Genomic DNA, 16,583 nt, shown 5'->3' on the forward strand with positions numbered 1-16,583 from the left:
TGAAGTTCTTTATGCAACGTTTATTTGAGATTTCATGTCCTCATAAAAAGTGCGTTACATCAAGATGGCCAAAGACACTCGTTTATGAGGGACTTCTACCCACTGTCCATTTTACCCCATGATTCGTCGTCTACCCTAACATAAATGGTAAAACGCCGTTTCCTTCTTCCCTTGCTTTGGAAGGGCAACTGCCCCGAGGGCATCTCAGAAGCCTTTGTGCCCGCCAGTCCTTGCCAGGAGAGCAGCCGCTTCCTGCTGGCAGGACTCCAGCCACTGGCGTCCCTCTGGCCCTAGCCCAGGAGCCAGCACATCTGAACTTCAGGCAACCCGTAGCAGACCTGCGGTCTCTCTCCCTGGGCGCTGCTTTTACTCCCAAACGCTGCTTTCAGCCAGCATCACGTTTTGGGCACTCGAGAATTGCTGGAGAAACGATTGAGGACCGCAAGTTAATACAAGACTGTAACTCGGCAACTATTTCCGGTGTGAGAATCTCAAAAGCCCATAAAAATCACAGACATGAAGAATGGCTCAATACTAAGGGATGGATTCTGAGAACAGACACATTCTATACGTTTGTCTTAAGACAGGATCACTTCGGCAAAACTCAAAACGTCAAGAAGGCAATTTACACAGTAAAAATGATTTGGTCTGTTTCAGTAGGAAAGTACTTTTAATTTCTTTACTGCAGGTACAATGGCATCCACGTCGTCGATTTCTGTAATAGAAAAACAAGAACAAAGAAAGAGCAACGTTTTCCAGAGAGAAGCACAGACGGCCCGAGAGCCTCTGTGAGAGGCACCCCCCAAGCACGAAGGCAGCAAGGCTGGCGCTTTCGCACACGTCGCGTTTTTCTCCAAGAGCAGGGCTAGGTGACTGCTGACTGACACAGGTGCTGCTGCCACCGGCCCGCAGGCGTCCTCTGACTCCAGTCACCCTCATCAGCAGCTCGCGCTCCTCAGCCGACCCGCCTGGCCCATCTGTGACGCACTGCTGCCTTGTTACCTATGTAGCTACAGGGGCACGTCCACAGTGAAAGCCTGGGGTCGGCGTCTCTTCCCTGGGCCTCCAGCTGAGGACTCGGCATGTCTTCTCACGGAACACCGTCGCATCCTCTTTAACGCTCTTGGGACCGCTTCTCATTAGCGGGATCGCCTCAGGTGTGCCTTCGAGGGCGGAAGGGTCTGCCTGACAGATGCTGAGAGCCCCTCGGAGCGCAAGCCGCGGGTGCAGCGTCACCGGGCTCAGCCTGGTCCATGTGCCAGGTAACCCAGTGCAGCTTCTCCCCGCAGGCTCTTGCTCAGCCTCATGGTGCCTCACTCCAACCCGCCTGGCACGGAGAAAGCCAAGTCTTTCCTCCCATCCTCCAGACTCCGGTCCTACTTCAGGCGAGCCCCAAGGCAGCTTTTTGAGACACCCACGACTTTCCTTCTAGGTCACTGATCCTGGGCTCGTTTCCTGTCCATGAAACATGCTCCCCTGAGTTCTCACTTTCCCCCGTTTAGCTGGACTTTGATGGCTCGTCCTTGGCCTGACCCATGACCCAAGCCGTCGCAGAACCCGTTCAGTTCACTAAAGCTCCTGACCCCTCTCAGAATACGAGTCCGGCCCCACTTACAAAGCTCCAGGACACGGGAAAAGAAACCAGAGAAGCAGAGAGAAGCAAACCTGGAGCAGAGTCGAGCTTGCTCCTGACAGTATGCTAGGACACAAGATCAAGTTTATGCCCGACCTTCCCACCCTGAAACCACCTGTTTTCTCATGAAATGAGAAACCTGCCTTACAAATGGACCTCACAGACAGGGACCTTGGTTGATGGGGAATTTTCATAGCTAGTCACATCACTTACATGAGAAAAATAAAGGAATATATGTTTCTAAAAGCACAATTATCAGTGAAGGTAGTCTCCATATCTGGCATTAAGCATACCTACATGCTTAATGTCATTTAGTAATTTTTAAAAAGTCACATTTGACAAACATTTAACGATCCCAATGTGGAAGATAATACTTAACATTTAAACTTTGACCAAAATACAGAATTCATCTGCAGAGAAACTTGGCTTCTGGCAGCAAATGATCTCAGGGGGCGCAGGCTGAGGGTCACAGTATCTGAGGGGACGTTTTTGCAGAGCCTGCTGAAACAGGGCTGCCAGGAGCATGCCGGTGGAAACACTTTCAGATGTGTCAAGCGTGCATGAGTGGTGAGAATGCCACTGCTGAAGTCAGCTGCCCTCCCAGAGCAAGCAGGACGGGACTCCTCTGTGGAGCCAGGCTCTTCAGGGCCCAGGCAGCACGTGTACAGCTTCAGGCCTCGTCTCAAGTTAGACTTTCACTCCACCTCCCCTCGCGAGGCCTCTCTGAGCGAGCGTGCCTGAGCGCGTCACGCACTGTCCCCCGGCTTCCGTGGTCCACTCGGAGCCAGTGACCTCACTCCCTGCCTACGCCCGAGGCTGCAGGTTCTCGCCGGATGCCTCACTCCTGGATGCATCTTCCTGCCAAGTTTTGAGGAACTCGGCCCCTTATCCGCCCACCACACTCCACCTCCTCTGCTAAAATCAAGGATCCATTCTTTCTAATAAAGCAGCCTTTCAGATGCACTACAGAGCAAACAAGAATGAGCGAAGAAACCACTCTAAACTTCAGAAACGGCGCTTGATGGTCAGTTAAGTCGACAGCCCTGAGGACAGAGCCGCCCGCCTGCCTGCGTCCGAGCAAACCCCGTTCTCCCTTGGGAAGGCGCCAGCCCAATGGAGCCCTCAGGCAGACCTGCGGTGCGAGTGCCACATCCCATGTTTCCTCTGTGCGGATGGTCACCACTCTTCGCGACTTCCTATTACCTGAGAAGAAAGCTTCTTGGGACGTTTTTAAAACGCTGTGGGTAGGTGCTGTCTTAAAAAAAAGAGGAAGGAACTTCCAACTTGGTGTGGCCAGAGCAGTGTCATTTCTCGTGATAAGGTGCTCACACAAAGGCAGTCCCTGTCTCCTTTTGGGGGCTGTGCGTCTCTGTTCCGTGGACTGGGCCTAACAAACTCTACTGCAAGTTGGGGCTGTACTTCCAGAACTGTCACCAGTCTCCAGACATTCTGTTAGCAGCCTCCAGACACTATCTACCAAGCGCTCTAGGGAAAAACACGAATCCCATGACTAGGGAATACCCTCCCCTCAAACCCACTGACATCTTAAGTATTGAAATTTAACCACTACCAATAGCTCTTACCTAAGATTTCAAGGAGATCATTAGTAAATGCCTGAAATGCTGGGAAAAATTCCTCGTGTTCTTCCAGTTTGTTGATAATGCTGTTTAAAAAATGCACAGTTAAACCTAGTTTCCAACTTAAGGCTCTTGCCTCTGACTGCAAACAAGTGGTTACAAACAGAACATTTTCAGCATGGAAAGACACTACCTATCTTGCTAATTTAACTATAACCTTAGTGATCATTTACTATAAGTCCTTCCTTTTTGAGCTTTTTGTTCCTCTAATACCATTTTTCTAAGTTAAAAAAAAAGCATCTCCTAGGTTATCAGTGTAAACGTGCTAAATCTATATAACATTCCTAACATGGCAAGTCTCCCATTTATTTAGCTCAAGGCTTCTTAGACAGACCATGTTTTTATGGCATTTTCTAAAAATAACTGGCTTTTATATCCAGCATCCTATTAAGCATTAAGAAAAACTATCAGTAGTCAGTACAACTGGGAAGAAGGAAGCAGACCTATGATAGTGAGACGCCTATTTCTTTTGAAAGCATCAAATATCAGAAGGCTCTAGGGTCTGATTACATAAGTGTTCTTCTGTGAGAACTTGTGGGACACGTGGGCCCTGTGGCGTGTGCCTGTGCTTCCCTTTCCAGATGCTGCAGCATCGCGCAGAGGGTGGCATTGAGGAGGGCTGCTTCAAGGAGAGCTACAGCATCTCCAGGGTCTTAAAAACATGTGGTTTCATGTTAGAGATGCCAGTCTTTTCCAAACTCCTTAACATTTATCTCATAAGCAGATAATTAAGAAGCTGTTAGTGACAGTCAGTGGTCCATGGTAGTGTCCTAAAAATAGAACTTGCTATATAATCCCAACTCACATGAAGTTGCTAGTGAGGCCCGAATTTCTCCAATTTATTTTTCTCTGGGAGCAGGCTTATACCGAAGAGCTCCTGACCCTCTTCTAGACCCTGCTATCTATTTTTATCTTGAAAATACTTGGCTTTATCTCCTTGCCTAAGGGTGTGAGATTATTTTAGGTTGTCAAGTTGCTATCCCAAATAGGAAAGGCAAATAATTTAGGAAGTTTTGAGTCTTTAATTTCACCCCTCCAAGCATTCTGTATGACACTTTTTTTAAAGACAGGGTCTCGCCATGTTGCCCAGGCCGGACTCAGATTCGTGGGCTCAAGTGATCCTCCTGCCTCAGCCTCCCAAATACTCTGGATAGTACTTGGCACACTTTTCACACAAATACCTTTGAAGGTCTTCAGGTCCTAGTACCTGCTTAACCTGCTCAGTCACATCCTCATTAATCAGCCTACACAGTTTTCCAACGGTGCTCACAAGCACACACAATGAAGACGAACTGTCTGCAAAAGAGAAATGAAAGAACAGGATGTCTGAACAGACAGCTTCCAGAATCATCACATCCGTCAAAGAGTCTATGCTTCGGCTATCCTCAATTTTTTTACTTAGAAAAATTTTAACCTGCCTTTTGTTAGTTTATTAGGAACGATTCTTAAATGCGGCCCCAAATGACAAAGGGCCCTCACCTAATCCTAAGAGTTCTTGGAGGTTCCTCACAGCATTGTTCATTTCTCCAAGCCTAGTGTAAACTTCATTCATTCGAGGATAGATTCCATTGAAAGAAGGCACATCGAATAATTTTTGGAAGTGAGACACAACAGCTTGCAAAGTTTGAGAGTTCGGCATTTTACTGTCCTGTCCAAAAGAGAGATCAGAAGCAAAGTTCATGTTTCTGAATAATCCCAAATATTTAATAAAAACTTTAAAAAGAGAAATAGAACCCTAGTGGAACAAATATCAATATCCATGTCAAGTCATCATTTTAAAGATAAAGTACATTAAAATGTGACCATTTATATAAGTATCGGGATTACCTTCTCCTTATTGTCAACTTCTTCCAACATGGCATCTACTATAAACAACAAATCTTCAACTCTGAAACCTTCGTTTTCATCTTGTTTCTTCAAATCATGCCAAGGCACCAGTTCCGCAGATAGTATTTTCAAAGACTTATACAGACCCTTATGGAAAAAAGAGGAACTACACTGCATTGCTGATTTAAACAAATAGCTTCACAGTAACGCTACCGAAACATAATTATCCGAGCAGGTTATATGTGTGTGTGTACGTATGAGTATGTAAAGCCACCCATCATCAGTATTTTCTTTAAATACCAGGAAAATATAGGCTTTACAAAAAAATTATATGTCAATTATCTTGAATCGAGATGCTATGTAATTTCATGTTGCTTATTATTGTTCCATGTTATTAAGTAATGATTTTGAATCACTGTTACCTAAAAAGTAAGCATGTCCTTATATTTTTGTCTTGGAATATATAAGACTTTTTTTTTATTGTAGAGATGAGGTCTCGCCAAGTTGTCCAGGCTGGTCTCGAACCCGCAGGCTCAGGCAATCCACTCGCCTCGGCCTCCCAAAGTGCTGGGATGACAGGCTGAGGCACCAAGAAGAGCTTTGCTGAGACATAATTAATGTGCCATGACATTCGCCCTCAACGAGTAGTTTTCATCTTTTCACAGAGATGTGCAAACATCACCACGACCTAATTTCAGAACATATTCATCATTCCAAAAGTAAGCTTTCTGTGTACTCACAGTCCCTCCTATCCTAGCCTCCTCTTCCAGCTCCTGGTGTAACCACTGAGCTACTTTCTGTTTCTGTGGATCTGCTTATTCCAGGCATTTTACAGAAATGCAGTTATTCAGTAAGCAGCCTCTTGCCAATGGCTTTTTTCACTGAGCGTAATGCTTTTGAGATTCATTCATGTTGTCACTTGCATCTCCAGGCAGGCTTTTAATGTGAAAGGATCCCTAAATTAATGCTACTCCATCTTCATGATACCGACTGAGCTTTCTTGGCCCAGACATGTTGCCGAACCCATCTTCAGCTGTGCACAAGGGACAAGGCTGCTGAACGTTGAGGGCTCTGAGACTGATCAAGCGACACACACAAACTTCCTAAGCATCCAGCACAGGTTGTGCATCTGCAAGTCTGGTGTGCTTCAAAACCTGAAACCTGGGCAGCAGCGTGATGCTCAGGGCATGGCTCGGTGGGGCACTTGGGATATCTGGATCCAGGATGTTCAACTGCCATAGATCCTGCAACTGTTCCAAACTCTCTGGTCCCAAACACTTCGAATGAAGGATACTCAGCCTGCATATGCATGGCACAGCGCTTGGCTCTCAGAGCCATGCTGTCCCAGAGAAATGTAGCATGAGCCACAGTAATTTCAAATGGTCTAGCAGCCACAGTATGGAAAGTAAAAAGAAACGAGTGATGTTTTATTTAACCCAGTATATCCAAAATACTATCATTTCAGTATATAGTCAATATTTTCATTCTTTTCCACACTAAGGCTCACTGGCCACACTTTAGTGCTCAGTGGTCACAAGTGGCCAGGGGCCACCACGCTGGACAGTGGAGCTCAATGACACAGATGGAAGCCCAATAAACGCCTCTTGCTCTGAACTTCTTGTTTCAGTCCTCCACTCCCTGGACACTCCCCAGCTAAGGCCCAAGGCCTCACACCACTATCTTCAACCCTTCATTTGGTCGGAAGACAGGCACCTGTTTTAGCAATTCACAGCAATAAATTCAGTGCCAAATGAAGGTTTACAACCGGTGCCACTAGAATTTGAAAAAAAGCCAGCAAGGAACAGCATAATGATACCTCTACCTAAGCAGCACTTGAGTCGCGAGGCGCATTTATAAAGAACTGGCACGGAAAAAGCACAGCCAGTCTTACACACGTTTGCTTGAGAGCTTTTTCCGAAGAGCGCCGCAAAGCTAGAAGCTGTCCTGGTCTCCCTCCCAGTGAGAAGCGCAGCCCGCCCGGCAACTCTGAGACATTGGGAGGGCGCCCTGCCCGCGGCCCAGCTGCGAGGTGCAGAAGTGCCACCGAGCCTGCCGCCCTCACCTCCCTCGCTGGGCTTGGCGCACTGGGGCTAGCGCCGCCGAGTCGAGGGCAGGGGCCGGGGAGCCACAGCCCCCGCACGCAGCTCGCCTTCCCTGGACAGGCGGAAGGAAGGAGGCAGCCAGATGGCTCAGGCCTTCCCCAGCTACGGCTCTCGCCTTCCACGTCTAGACAGCGGCAAATGCACATGCAGGAAGCCATGGTCTTAACCATTCCGAGTGTAAGTTCAGTGTTGGCAAGTATGTGCTGGATGGCGTGCAGCCATCACCACCATCCATCTTCGCAACTCTCCTCGCCCACAAGGAAAGGACTCCCCATTCCCTCTTCCTGCAAACGACCACCGCCCTCCTCTGACCCGGCAGCTCGCAGATGCAAATCCGCACGGTGTTGGTCTTTCTGCAGCCACCAGGCACGCTGCCCTCGGGATGCCCCCGTCGTGCGGGCCACAGCTTCCGCCTCTCATGGCCGAGTAACAGCTCGAGGCAAGCCTGCGCTACACTTCACTCATTCAGCCATCCCTCGAACCGATCCGTCTCTCTTAAGCCAAGTCCAACCTGAGGGAGAAAACGAGCCTGGGAAGAGGGCTGTTCCGAACTCAGAGGCTGCCACACCATGAAGAGCCTTTGCTTTGACGTGAGGCCTCAAAGAATCTCATGTCATTTCTCAATCTGGACCCTGAAACCACAGCATACACATCTGAGGCACTGCCAAAAGCCACGCGTCACCCCAATGGCAGAAGCAACCAATTCCAAACCATAATCTCTTCTTGGGCGTTATCAGAATATTCTCACCATAAAGCTAACTCCTGGCTTCCATCGACACGGAAAACTACACAACGGCAGGAACGCGGCACCACTGGGAGCCTTCCCTGGGCCGTCACCAGACGTGCTCCCCTGCTCCCCGACTCCACAGCCCATGTGGCCAACCCCACTCACTGGGAGCTTCACCCCAGGTGACCTATTTTTACAGCATTCCCTTCTTTTAACAACCTCATAAATGATTATTTAAATTTTGTTTTGTATTCCTGAGTATATTTTCTCTCTCCAATTAGTCTGAATCTCATGTTTACCTTTTCTGATACCTCCAATCATTCCTTACACATCGTAAATAATCAATAACTATCCATTCATTTGAGGCTTCCCTCTGCTTTCTTCCTCTTCTAGTCTCTTCTCTTGGGAAGGCGAGGGCTTTTTCTAGTCCATCTCTTCTGAGGAGGAAGGTGGTTAGCACTGTTCTCTCCCACAGGGAGACTCCTCCAACAAGCAATGACTGGGGAAATGCGAGTTACACGATCAATCGCTATTTTACACTCTTCTAAGATATAGACTAGAGGAACTCAGGCCTACAAAATAAGTATGTTAATCCAGCATTGTCACCCGGTCAAAACGTTTAGGTGTTGTATAGCTGTCTGAGCCCCAAATAAAAAGGGGCCAGGTGCAGTGGTTCATGCCTGCGATCCCAGCACACTGGGAGGCTGAGGCAGGAGGGAGGATCACTTGAGCCCGGTCTGGGCAACACAGTGCGATTCTGCCTCTACAAAAATTAAAAAATGAGTTGGAGTCCCGGCTGTTTGGGAGCTGAGGCAGGAGGATCACCTGAGCTGAGATCACGCCATGGTGCTCCAGCCAGGTAGTGGAGTGAGAGCGTGATTCCCCCACTAAAAAGGATGGGGGGAAGTCGAAATTTTTTAAACCTCTTTTTTTTGGTCTTAGAATATATTATTATACTTCATTCTTTTAACACATATTAGCTGAACATTCATTATGTATCAGGAGGATGCTTAGGACATATCAGAGAACTAAAGTAAAACTCTGTCTTCACGGAGTTCTCACATTCTTACAGGTATCTCTGCATCATTTGAACTTGATGTGATCAGGCCTCTGCTGACAAATAACGTGTTCAGAACTTCTTGATTGAATCACATCTTCATTAACAGAGATATGTATGATATTAGTTACTGAAAAATCGAACGTCATTAAGGGGCACTTTTGCCATTCACTTTTTAGTAATCTAGCCTATAAAAACTGAAACAATGGAAGCTATACAATAAAGAATACACAGTAACTCCATAAAGCGGATATACTTTAATCTCCCATGAATAGACAGGACAGGTAAGAGCAGGGCTGGCGGCCAGCTGTTTACCTGCTCTAGGGAATGGGCAGGCACCAGGATGCCCTGGGTGAGCCAAGCTCTGAGAGGAGGAGGATGACGCAAGGATGAAGAGAGAGAATGTCCCCAGCTAACAGGGAATGAAGGACGAGCTCCTGCTCTGAAGAGGAGCGAGGACAATACGGGACAGTCTGCAGCATGGAAGCACCAGCAAGGCCAGTCGAAGCAGGGCAGGGAAAGGCCCGGAGTGCGGGAAACCCACCGTAGCCTTCAGAGGGAAGTGAGCCAAGGAGGCAACACTGACAGCAATGACAGCGTCACACAGACAGTGTGTAGATAGGAAAGTAGGAAGGTTCCTGTGGTAGATAACACTAATACGCTTTACTGTGAACACAAACAAAATCATGACACCCAGGCCTACTCACGAAGCCCACAGAGCCCAAGAGATGCTCGGAGCACGAAGAGCCTGCCCGCCCCTTACCTTGAGGGATGCCAGCTGGTCTGCCCACATCTCGATTACAGGAACAAGGTGCTCAAATCCACAGTCTTGAATAAGGTCGTTATTAAAATGTTGGACTCCTCCTTTGCTCTGTTTATAAATTATTACTGGAGCTCTTGAATTGTGAATAACCGAATTGATGCTACACAGCACCTTAAAAAAGACAGCGTGTTCAGTCAGTACGCCCATGCTTTGCCCCCAAGTGACGTACGGTAGAGGAGCGCTCTGTGGGTCAACGTCGCGTCATTTTCAGAGTTAATAACTTTAGGTATTAAGATCTTTAAGGAGATTGACCCTTGTAATCTTTTACAATGGTTTCACTAATGTGGTCCACTGTGTGAGTTCTAATGAGAACCAAAAGCCCTGCAGAAAAACTAAAATGAATTTTAAAATGAATCTGACTTAACGACAGCTATGTGCGCCCACCACGCTCCGTGCACAGAAGAACCGCCCCGCCATCCTTCACCGTAGGCTCCACACTGCTCTACTTCTGTCTTGCGGCATTTAATCCAAAAAGGACGTTCAAGAAGCTTTTCCTGCTGCTTTGCAGCTGCAGCTCAAGTTCTCTGTGAGACAATGAGTAAATCAAGCCCCGCACATTCTCAGGAGAAGACCGGGACACCTCACGCAGGTCTTGTGAGAGGGGATCCAGCTGATCCTCAAGTAACCAGCCTCACCAAAAGCGTCACAGAGATGCGTTAGACAGGACTCAGCAGGAAGGTGAGATCAGGACTCTGCTGATCTTTAGAGGAATACCAGAGGCCGTGAGTAGAAGATGCACCTGTGCGCGCGCTCTCCATCGAAAGCCACAACGAGCCGGTCTTCTGAGACTGACTCCCAATGTTTCTTCACAAGCACTTTTTTGTTGCTGTTTTAGTAGCAGAGCGTATCTCAGTATTTCACTTTTATTATCTTTCAACTCACCTATTAATACCATTTTAATGGAAAAAATAATAAATTTGCCACCACCAAATGATGAGTGGAGTAGGAACACGGCCTCCTTTTCTCCTGCCTCCTCTCAAAGGTAAGGAGGGCGGCAGGGGGACTCTTGAAAGAGATCAGGCAGCTGACACCACCTGCGCTTCCGACGATCACAGGGCAACCTCTGTTGCGGGAACAGGAACCAACTGGGATCACACATCTAGCTGGCAGTATGTGTCTATACACTGTAGATGACTGTTTGCAAAAATGGTTGCAATTTTGCAATTTCTCTCCCCCACATCCCTGCACCCTTGCAGAGTGACACTGAGGATTCTCCCCTCAAGAGGCAGAGTCTGTGTCCCACCCCTTGAATCTGGGCTGGTCTTGGGCCTTGCTTTGGCCCACAGAATGCTCTGGAAGGAATGTCAGGGCGGGGCACAGCCCAGGTCTCAAGAGGCCTGATCACGTCTGCTCTTTCTATTTACACAGTGTAGGCAGCACTGGTGGTAACGACAGACACAGGACCCAGCCATGCCCTCACCCTGAGCCGGTCTCCACCATGCTCCCAGAGGCAGAGCCGCTTGACGGACTGGTATCTCGCAGCAGATGCATGAGGCAGCCCCGCCAAAATGAGCGGAGTGGCCTAGCTATCCAAGCATGATGATATGAAGGGCTGTGATGCTAAGTCGCCAAGTCTCGGGATGAGTTTGCTATGGACCGAGACACACACAAGCACCCAAACAGAACAGGGCAGTGAGAGGAGGCAGCAACAAGAGAAGCCTGGCCTCTTACGTCGGGTAGGGCAAGAGTACACCCTGTGGCCACGTGGACGTTCCGGGGGAGAGCCAAGCTTTGCCTGTGGCTGGAGGACCCTAGAGGCTCATCACCTGAGGACAGAAGAAGGCGAGGGATTCATGAAAGGCCAGCTCCAAAAGGCAGTGCCCCAAAATGAGCGGCACGTGGCCAAGGCCCCTCGCTGCTGGGGAGAGAACCACTAAGACACACACACGTGCTCCACGGGATTCAGCGACAGGCAGCATGTAGTCATCAGCCACACAAGGACACGCCTGCTCAAATACAGCAGCACCACTCAAGGAAGAGGCGGCCCTCTCTCCGCTCTCATGCGCCACCCTTCTCTGCCAGTCCTAGAGAAGCCAAATGGAGCCGAGGCCGAGGAGAGAAGGTGGAGCCAGACGATGGGCAGCCACATCCCCCGCCCCACGCGTCTGCAGAAGCGCAGGTCAGGCGCCAGGCAGAGTGGACAGAAGGCGGAAGCTTTGAACGGCGGAGGGACGGACGCTTCCACCGAGATATGAAAGGACTTTTTGCTCCCAACTTTTTATTACGAAGATTTTCAAACACAGAAAATTGAAAAGTGCGCGCGCGCATGTGTGTGTATTATATGTATATACATATCTCACTGTATTAGGGCTTTTCAGAAAATCAGAACCAATAGGGTGTGTTTGTATAGCATACATCATTCCCCCTACACAAGCTCCTTATATCTAGAGAGATTTATTCCAAGGAGTGGGCTCATGTGAATATCAGGAAGGCTGACCGGTCCCTCGACCTGTAGTCAGCAAGCAGGGGCCCAGGAGGCCTGAAGCGCGGCTGCAGTCTGAATGTGAACAGGCTACAGCCCTGGAAGCGCTCGGGTGTCAGTTTCAGTCTAAAGGCAGGAAGAACATGGATGTCCCAGCTCAAAGGCAGTCAGGCAGGAGAAGTTCCCTCCTAATCAGCCTTTCCTTCTAATCAGCGTCAACTGGTGGGACGAGGCCCTCCTACACACAGGAGGGCAGCCGCCTTTCCTCAGCCTACTGATTCAACTGTTAACCTCGATCAGAAACGCCTGGAATAATGCTTAACCAAACGTCTGGCATCCTGTGGCCCCATCAAGCTGACACAAAATTCACCATCACAAACACCCACAAAATCTACCTAGGTTCAACAATTGTTAACATTTTGCCATATCTGTATTTTTAGCTGAACCATTTGAAGAAAATGCAGACATCACAACTCTACCCTCAAATAATGAACCACGCATCTCTGAAAAGTGCATATTCTCCTACAAAACCCCAATATCATTGTCATACCTAGGAAAACGAACAGGCTGGGCATGGTGGCTCATGCCTGTGATCCTAGCACTTTGGGAGTCTGAGGCAGGAAGATCATTCGAGCCCAGGAGTTCAATACCAGCCTAGGCAACAGAGTAAGACCTTGTCTCTACAAAAATTAAAAAAAGAAAACAGCTGGGCATAGGGGCAAGCACCTGTAGTCCCAGCTGCTCGGGAGGCTGAACTGGGAGGACCACTGGAGGCAAGAGATCGAGGGTGCAGCGAGTCGGGATCATGCCCCTGCACTCCAGCCTGGTGACAAGGCGAGACCCCGTCTCAAACAAATGAAAGCAATAAAGAGAGAAAGAAGGAAAAAAAGGAAGTTAGTTAACAAAAACCCCCTAGTCTCATTCATGCCTGGACTGAATTTTAAGTCTCTTAACATGGGCACTGTTTGACCTCAACACTCTCCCCGTAAGTGATGAGTAGTTCACTTTACCCGTCAGCCAAGGAGAAGAGAGACTCCCAGCAGCATATTTAAAGAGAGACGAATAAGGCCATGTCCTGCTCATCACAATCAAGTCCAGCCTATTTAATAAATAATCACACAAGTATGAAGACAAGACACACTTTGATATTGATGCTTTGGCCCTGGTCATGCTTCAAGCTACAGGAACAGTCTCCTGGCACTATGAGTTCAGATGTTTATTTCACTTCTATTATATATGCTATTACATTCATTTTCATGAAAAATGGGTTCCCCTTCCCTTAATCATCACTGACAGTTGAGCATATTCTTCCTGACTTAACCACCTTGACGATTGGTAGCCAAAGATATATTAACAACGAGAAAGCCACAAAGATGACTAAAACAATTCCAAGAGATGTGAGGATGAAAAAAGAAAACAATATAGGTCTTACATTATTTGGAGCATTTACAGATATTGATACGCTCTTGATATTGACTTTAAAACATTTTTAAGGGCAATCATCTGGAGAAGAGGAAGAATTAAGATGATGAACTTCCAAATACTTGAGGATAAAAAGACAAAGAAACTTCAACTAATCCAGCAAATGTCAAGAAAAGAAAAGAACAAGAGATCACTGGATATCCTGCAGCTACTAAAAAATAAAAGATACATTTAATTAAAAAAAAAAATCAAACAACAAGAAACCATGTAAATGGAAAACCGAAAGATGTCAGGAATAATAAAAGAAATATGAGTTGGTCTCAGTGGTTATGAATGGCTGGGTTCCTTTTTATTTTTATTTATTTGTATTTCAGAGACAGGGTTTTACTCTGTCACTCAGGCATTAGTGTAGTGGCATGATCATAGCTCACTGCCACCTTGAACTCCTGAACTCAAGCGATTCTCCCACTTCAGCCTCCCAAGCAGTTTGGACTGCAGGTACACGCCACCACACCTGGCTAACTGTTTAACTGTTTAAGAGATAGGATCTCACTATATTATCTAGGCTGGTCACAAACTCCTGAGTGATCCTCCTGCCTCAGCCTCTCAAAGTGCTGGGATTACAGATGTTAGCCACTGCACCCAGCCCCTCGGGCTCCCCCTTTTAAAGGATAAAGCCTCTCAAATCGAATGTAAAAACCAAATAAAGGAGAAAAAAATCCAGGAATATACTGGCACAAGAGAGATCTAAACAAAATAGTTTTCAACCCACTCACAATAGCAATACAAGCTGTCAAATACCTAGGAAACAAGCCTAATAACAAATACGCAAGAACTGAATTTAAAATACATACAGCTCTACTGAGGACTGCAAAAGAAGACCTCAATAAAACAAGAGACACGGTTCAGAATGATTAAAAACTGTAAAGGTGTCAATTCTCCAAACATTAATCCATAAAGTCAGTTCAATTTCAGCTAGTCTCAATAGGATTTATTTTTTAAATTGAACAGCTGCTCATCTAGAAGAGTGAATATATGAAAAATACAGCCAAGGAAGATTTGGAAAAGAAAAATGATAAGATACTTGCACCAGAGAGTATCAAAACCTACTATAAAACCACAGAATTAAAATCATATGGAAATAGCTGAGAAATGGGACAGACTAGCGAATCCATAAACAACCTTTTACATATAAAAGAATATGATCTTTGGTAAATGTGGCATTTCTGTAAAGTAGAGAAAACAGTGGCCCACCAGAGACTGCAGACTTGCTGCCCAGAGCATTCAGAGTGGCCAGGGTCGTGGCTGACCAAGGAGCGTGCACCCCTGGTCGGCAAGGGAGAAGCATAGTTCTGCTCCGCTCACAACCAAGCAGGACTTAGTTGCCAGATCTTCTGGCTTTTTTTTTGAGTTGCAATCTCAATCCATCACTCAGGCTAGAGTGCAGTGGCATGCTCATGGCCACCCCAGCGTCGCCCTGCTTCTGGCTTTTTAAGATGCTAGAAATAAGTTTAGTTTTAATTTATTTTTAAAAACTAAAATTTCTTAATTAAAAAATTGATAAATTTAAAATTTTAAAATTCCATATGGGTTCATTAAAATATGAGTGAGGGTTCAGTGCCACCCCTAAATTAACAGGCTTAACTGCTCAACTATTCAATAAATGGCCTGTAAAACCTGGAAGGTCAGATGCCCCATATCACACCAATGGAAAATTAAATTTCAGATGAACTAAATATCTAAACAAAAACAAAACCATATAAGGACCCTAAGAAAGCAGATTTACTTCTATCATAATAGCAACAACAAAAAATAAAAAGGAAATGGCTTAAAGGGGAAGAGTAGAGGAAAAGGATTAGAAAATCTTTTAAAAATCTTAAATAGTTTTTTTACTATCCTGCTTGGACCTAGGCCAGAGTCTCTTCTAAGAGGTAAGACAAACTCTGCCATATTTTTAGTCAAATAGGTATTGTTGTGGTAAGACAAGACAGAACCAGCACACACCAACACAGGGAGCGAGTATTCCTTGCCAAGTGCTAACTTATTACGCTGCAACTGAAGCCACGCGTCATTACAGGCATTGGTCTCCCTCAGTGACTCCATACCTGAAAGTACCTCTGGTCGAGCAGGGCCTGTTGCTGATTGTATTTGCCAGGCTCATCTTTTTTCTCCGTGTCCTCGGCCTTCTTATGACTGATCAGCTCCTGTAACCTAAAGCGGGAAAAAGTAAAGACGATGCAAAATCCTTTCCCAGATACTGGATTACAATGACAAACTAAGCCAATGACCCAGCCACCCTCCCGACAGCCTTAAGTCATTTTACTTATGGATGTGTATACACACACATATACACATATTTGTATTTATGCACATATACACACAGACATGCATACATAAGGCTTAAAAAATGTTAAGTCATTTTGTCACTAAAAAACAAAAAGTTTCTCTCGATGGGCCACAAATTAGAAGAAATCTCTGAACACAGAAGGGTTCAGACTGAAGAAGAAATCTCACTAGTCATCAAGGAGATGCAAATTAAAACTACACTGAGATACCACCTAACTCCAGTCAGAATGGGCATCATCAACAACTCAAAAAATAACAGATGCTGGAGAGGATGCGGGGAAAAGGGAACACTTCTACGCTGTTGGTGGGAGTGTAAACTAGTACAGCCTCTGTGGAAATCAGTGTGGCGATTCCTAAAAGCTCTAAAAACTGACCTCCCATATGACCCTGCAATCCCCCTACTGGGAATATACCCTGAAGAACTCAAATCACTCTATAAAAAAGGTACCTTCATACATGTTTATCGCAGCATTGTTCACAATAGCAAGATGATGGAACCAACCATGCTGTCTATCAAAAGAGGACTAGATTTTTAAAATGTGGTACATATACACAATGGAATATTATGCAGCCATAAAAAAGAACAA

General features: G+C 46.4%; 1 protein-coding gene across 7 annotated transcripts in view; it reads right to left on the reverse strand.

The window, feature by feature from the left end:
- CEP70 (centrosomal protein 70) overlaps positions 1 to 16,583 on the reverse strand; it is a 61,995-nt gene continuing 45,412 nt past the window's right edge. For 4 of the 7 annotated variants that reach the window (XM_021706682.1, XM_021706681.1, XM_021706678.1 and 1 more), the window contains 7 exons: positions 15,756 to 15,861; positions 9,747 to 9,917; positions 5,098 to 5,244; positions 4,750 to 4,918; positions 4,452 to 4,566; positions 3,217 to 3,296; positions 1 to 715 (listed from right to left, as the gene is read on the reverse strand). In XM_021706682.1, coding sequence (XP_021562357.1) covers positions 654 to 715; positions 3,217 to 3,296; positions 4,452 to 4,566; positions 4,750 to 4,918; positions 5,098 to 5,244; positions 9,747 to 9,917; positions 15,756 to 15,861 — 850 coding nt within the window. In that variant the 3' untranslated portion in view covers positions 1 to 653. Of the gene's footprint in view, positions 3,297 to 4,451; positions 4,567 to 4,749; positions 4,919 to 5,097; positions 5,245 to 9,746; positions 9,918 to 15,755; positions 15,862 to 16,583 lie in introns of all 7 variants that reach the window. The other 3 variants (XM_008073469.2, XM_021706679.1, XM_021706680.1) reach the window with 3 other exon arrangements.

This window comes from Carlito syrichta, unplaced genomic scaffold (assembly GCF_000164805.1).
Source record: "Carlito syrichta isolate Samal-C Ts95f unplaced genomic scaffold, Tarsius_syrichta-2.0.1 Scaffold315852, whole genome shotgun sequence".
In the NCBI taxonomy this organism is placed as follows: domain Eukaryota; kingdom Metazoa; phylum Chordata; class Mammalia; order Primates; family Tarsiidae; genus Carlito; species Carlito syrichta.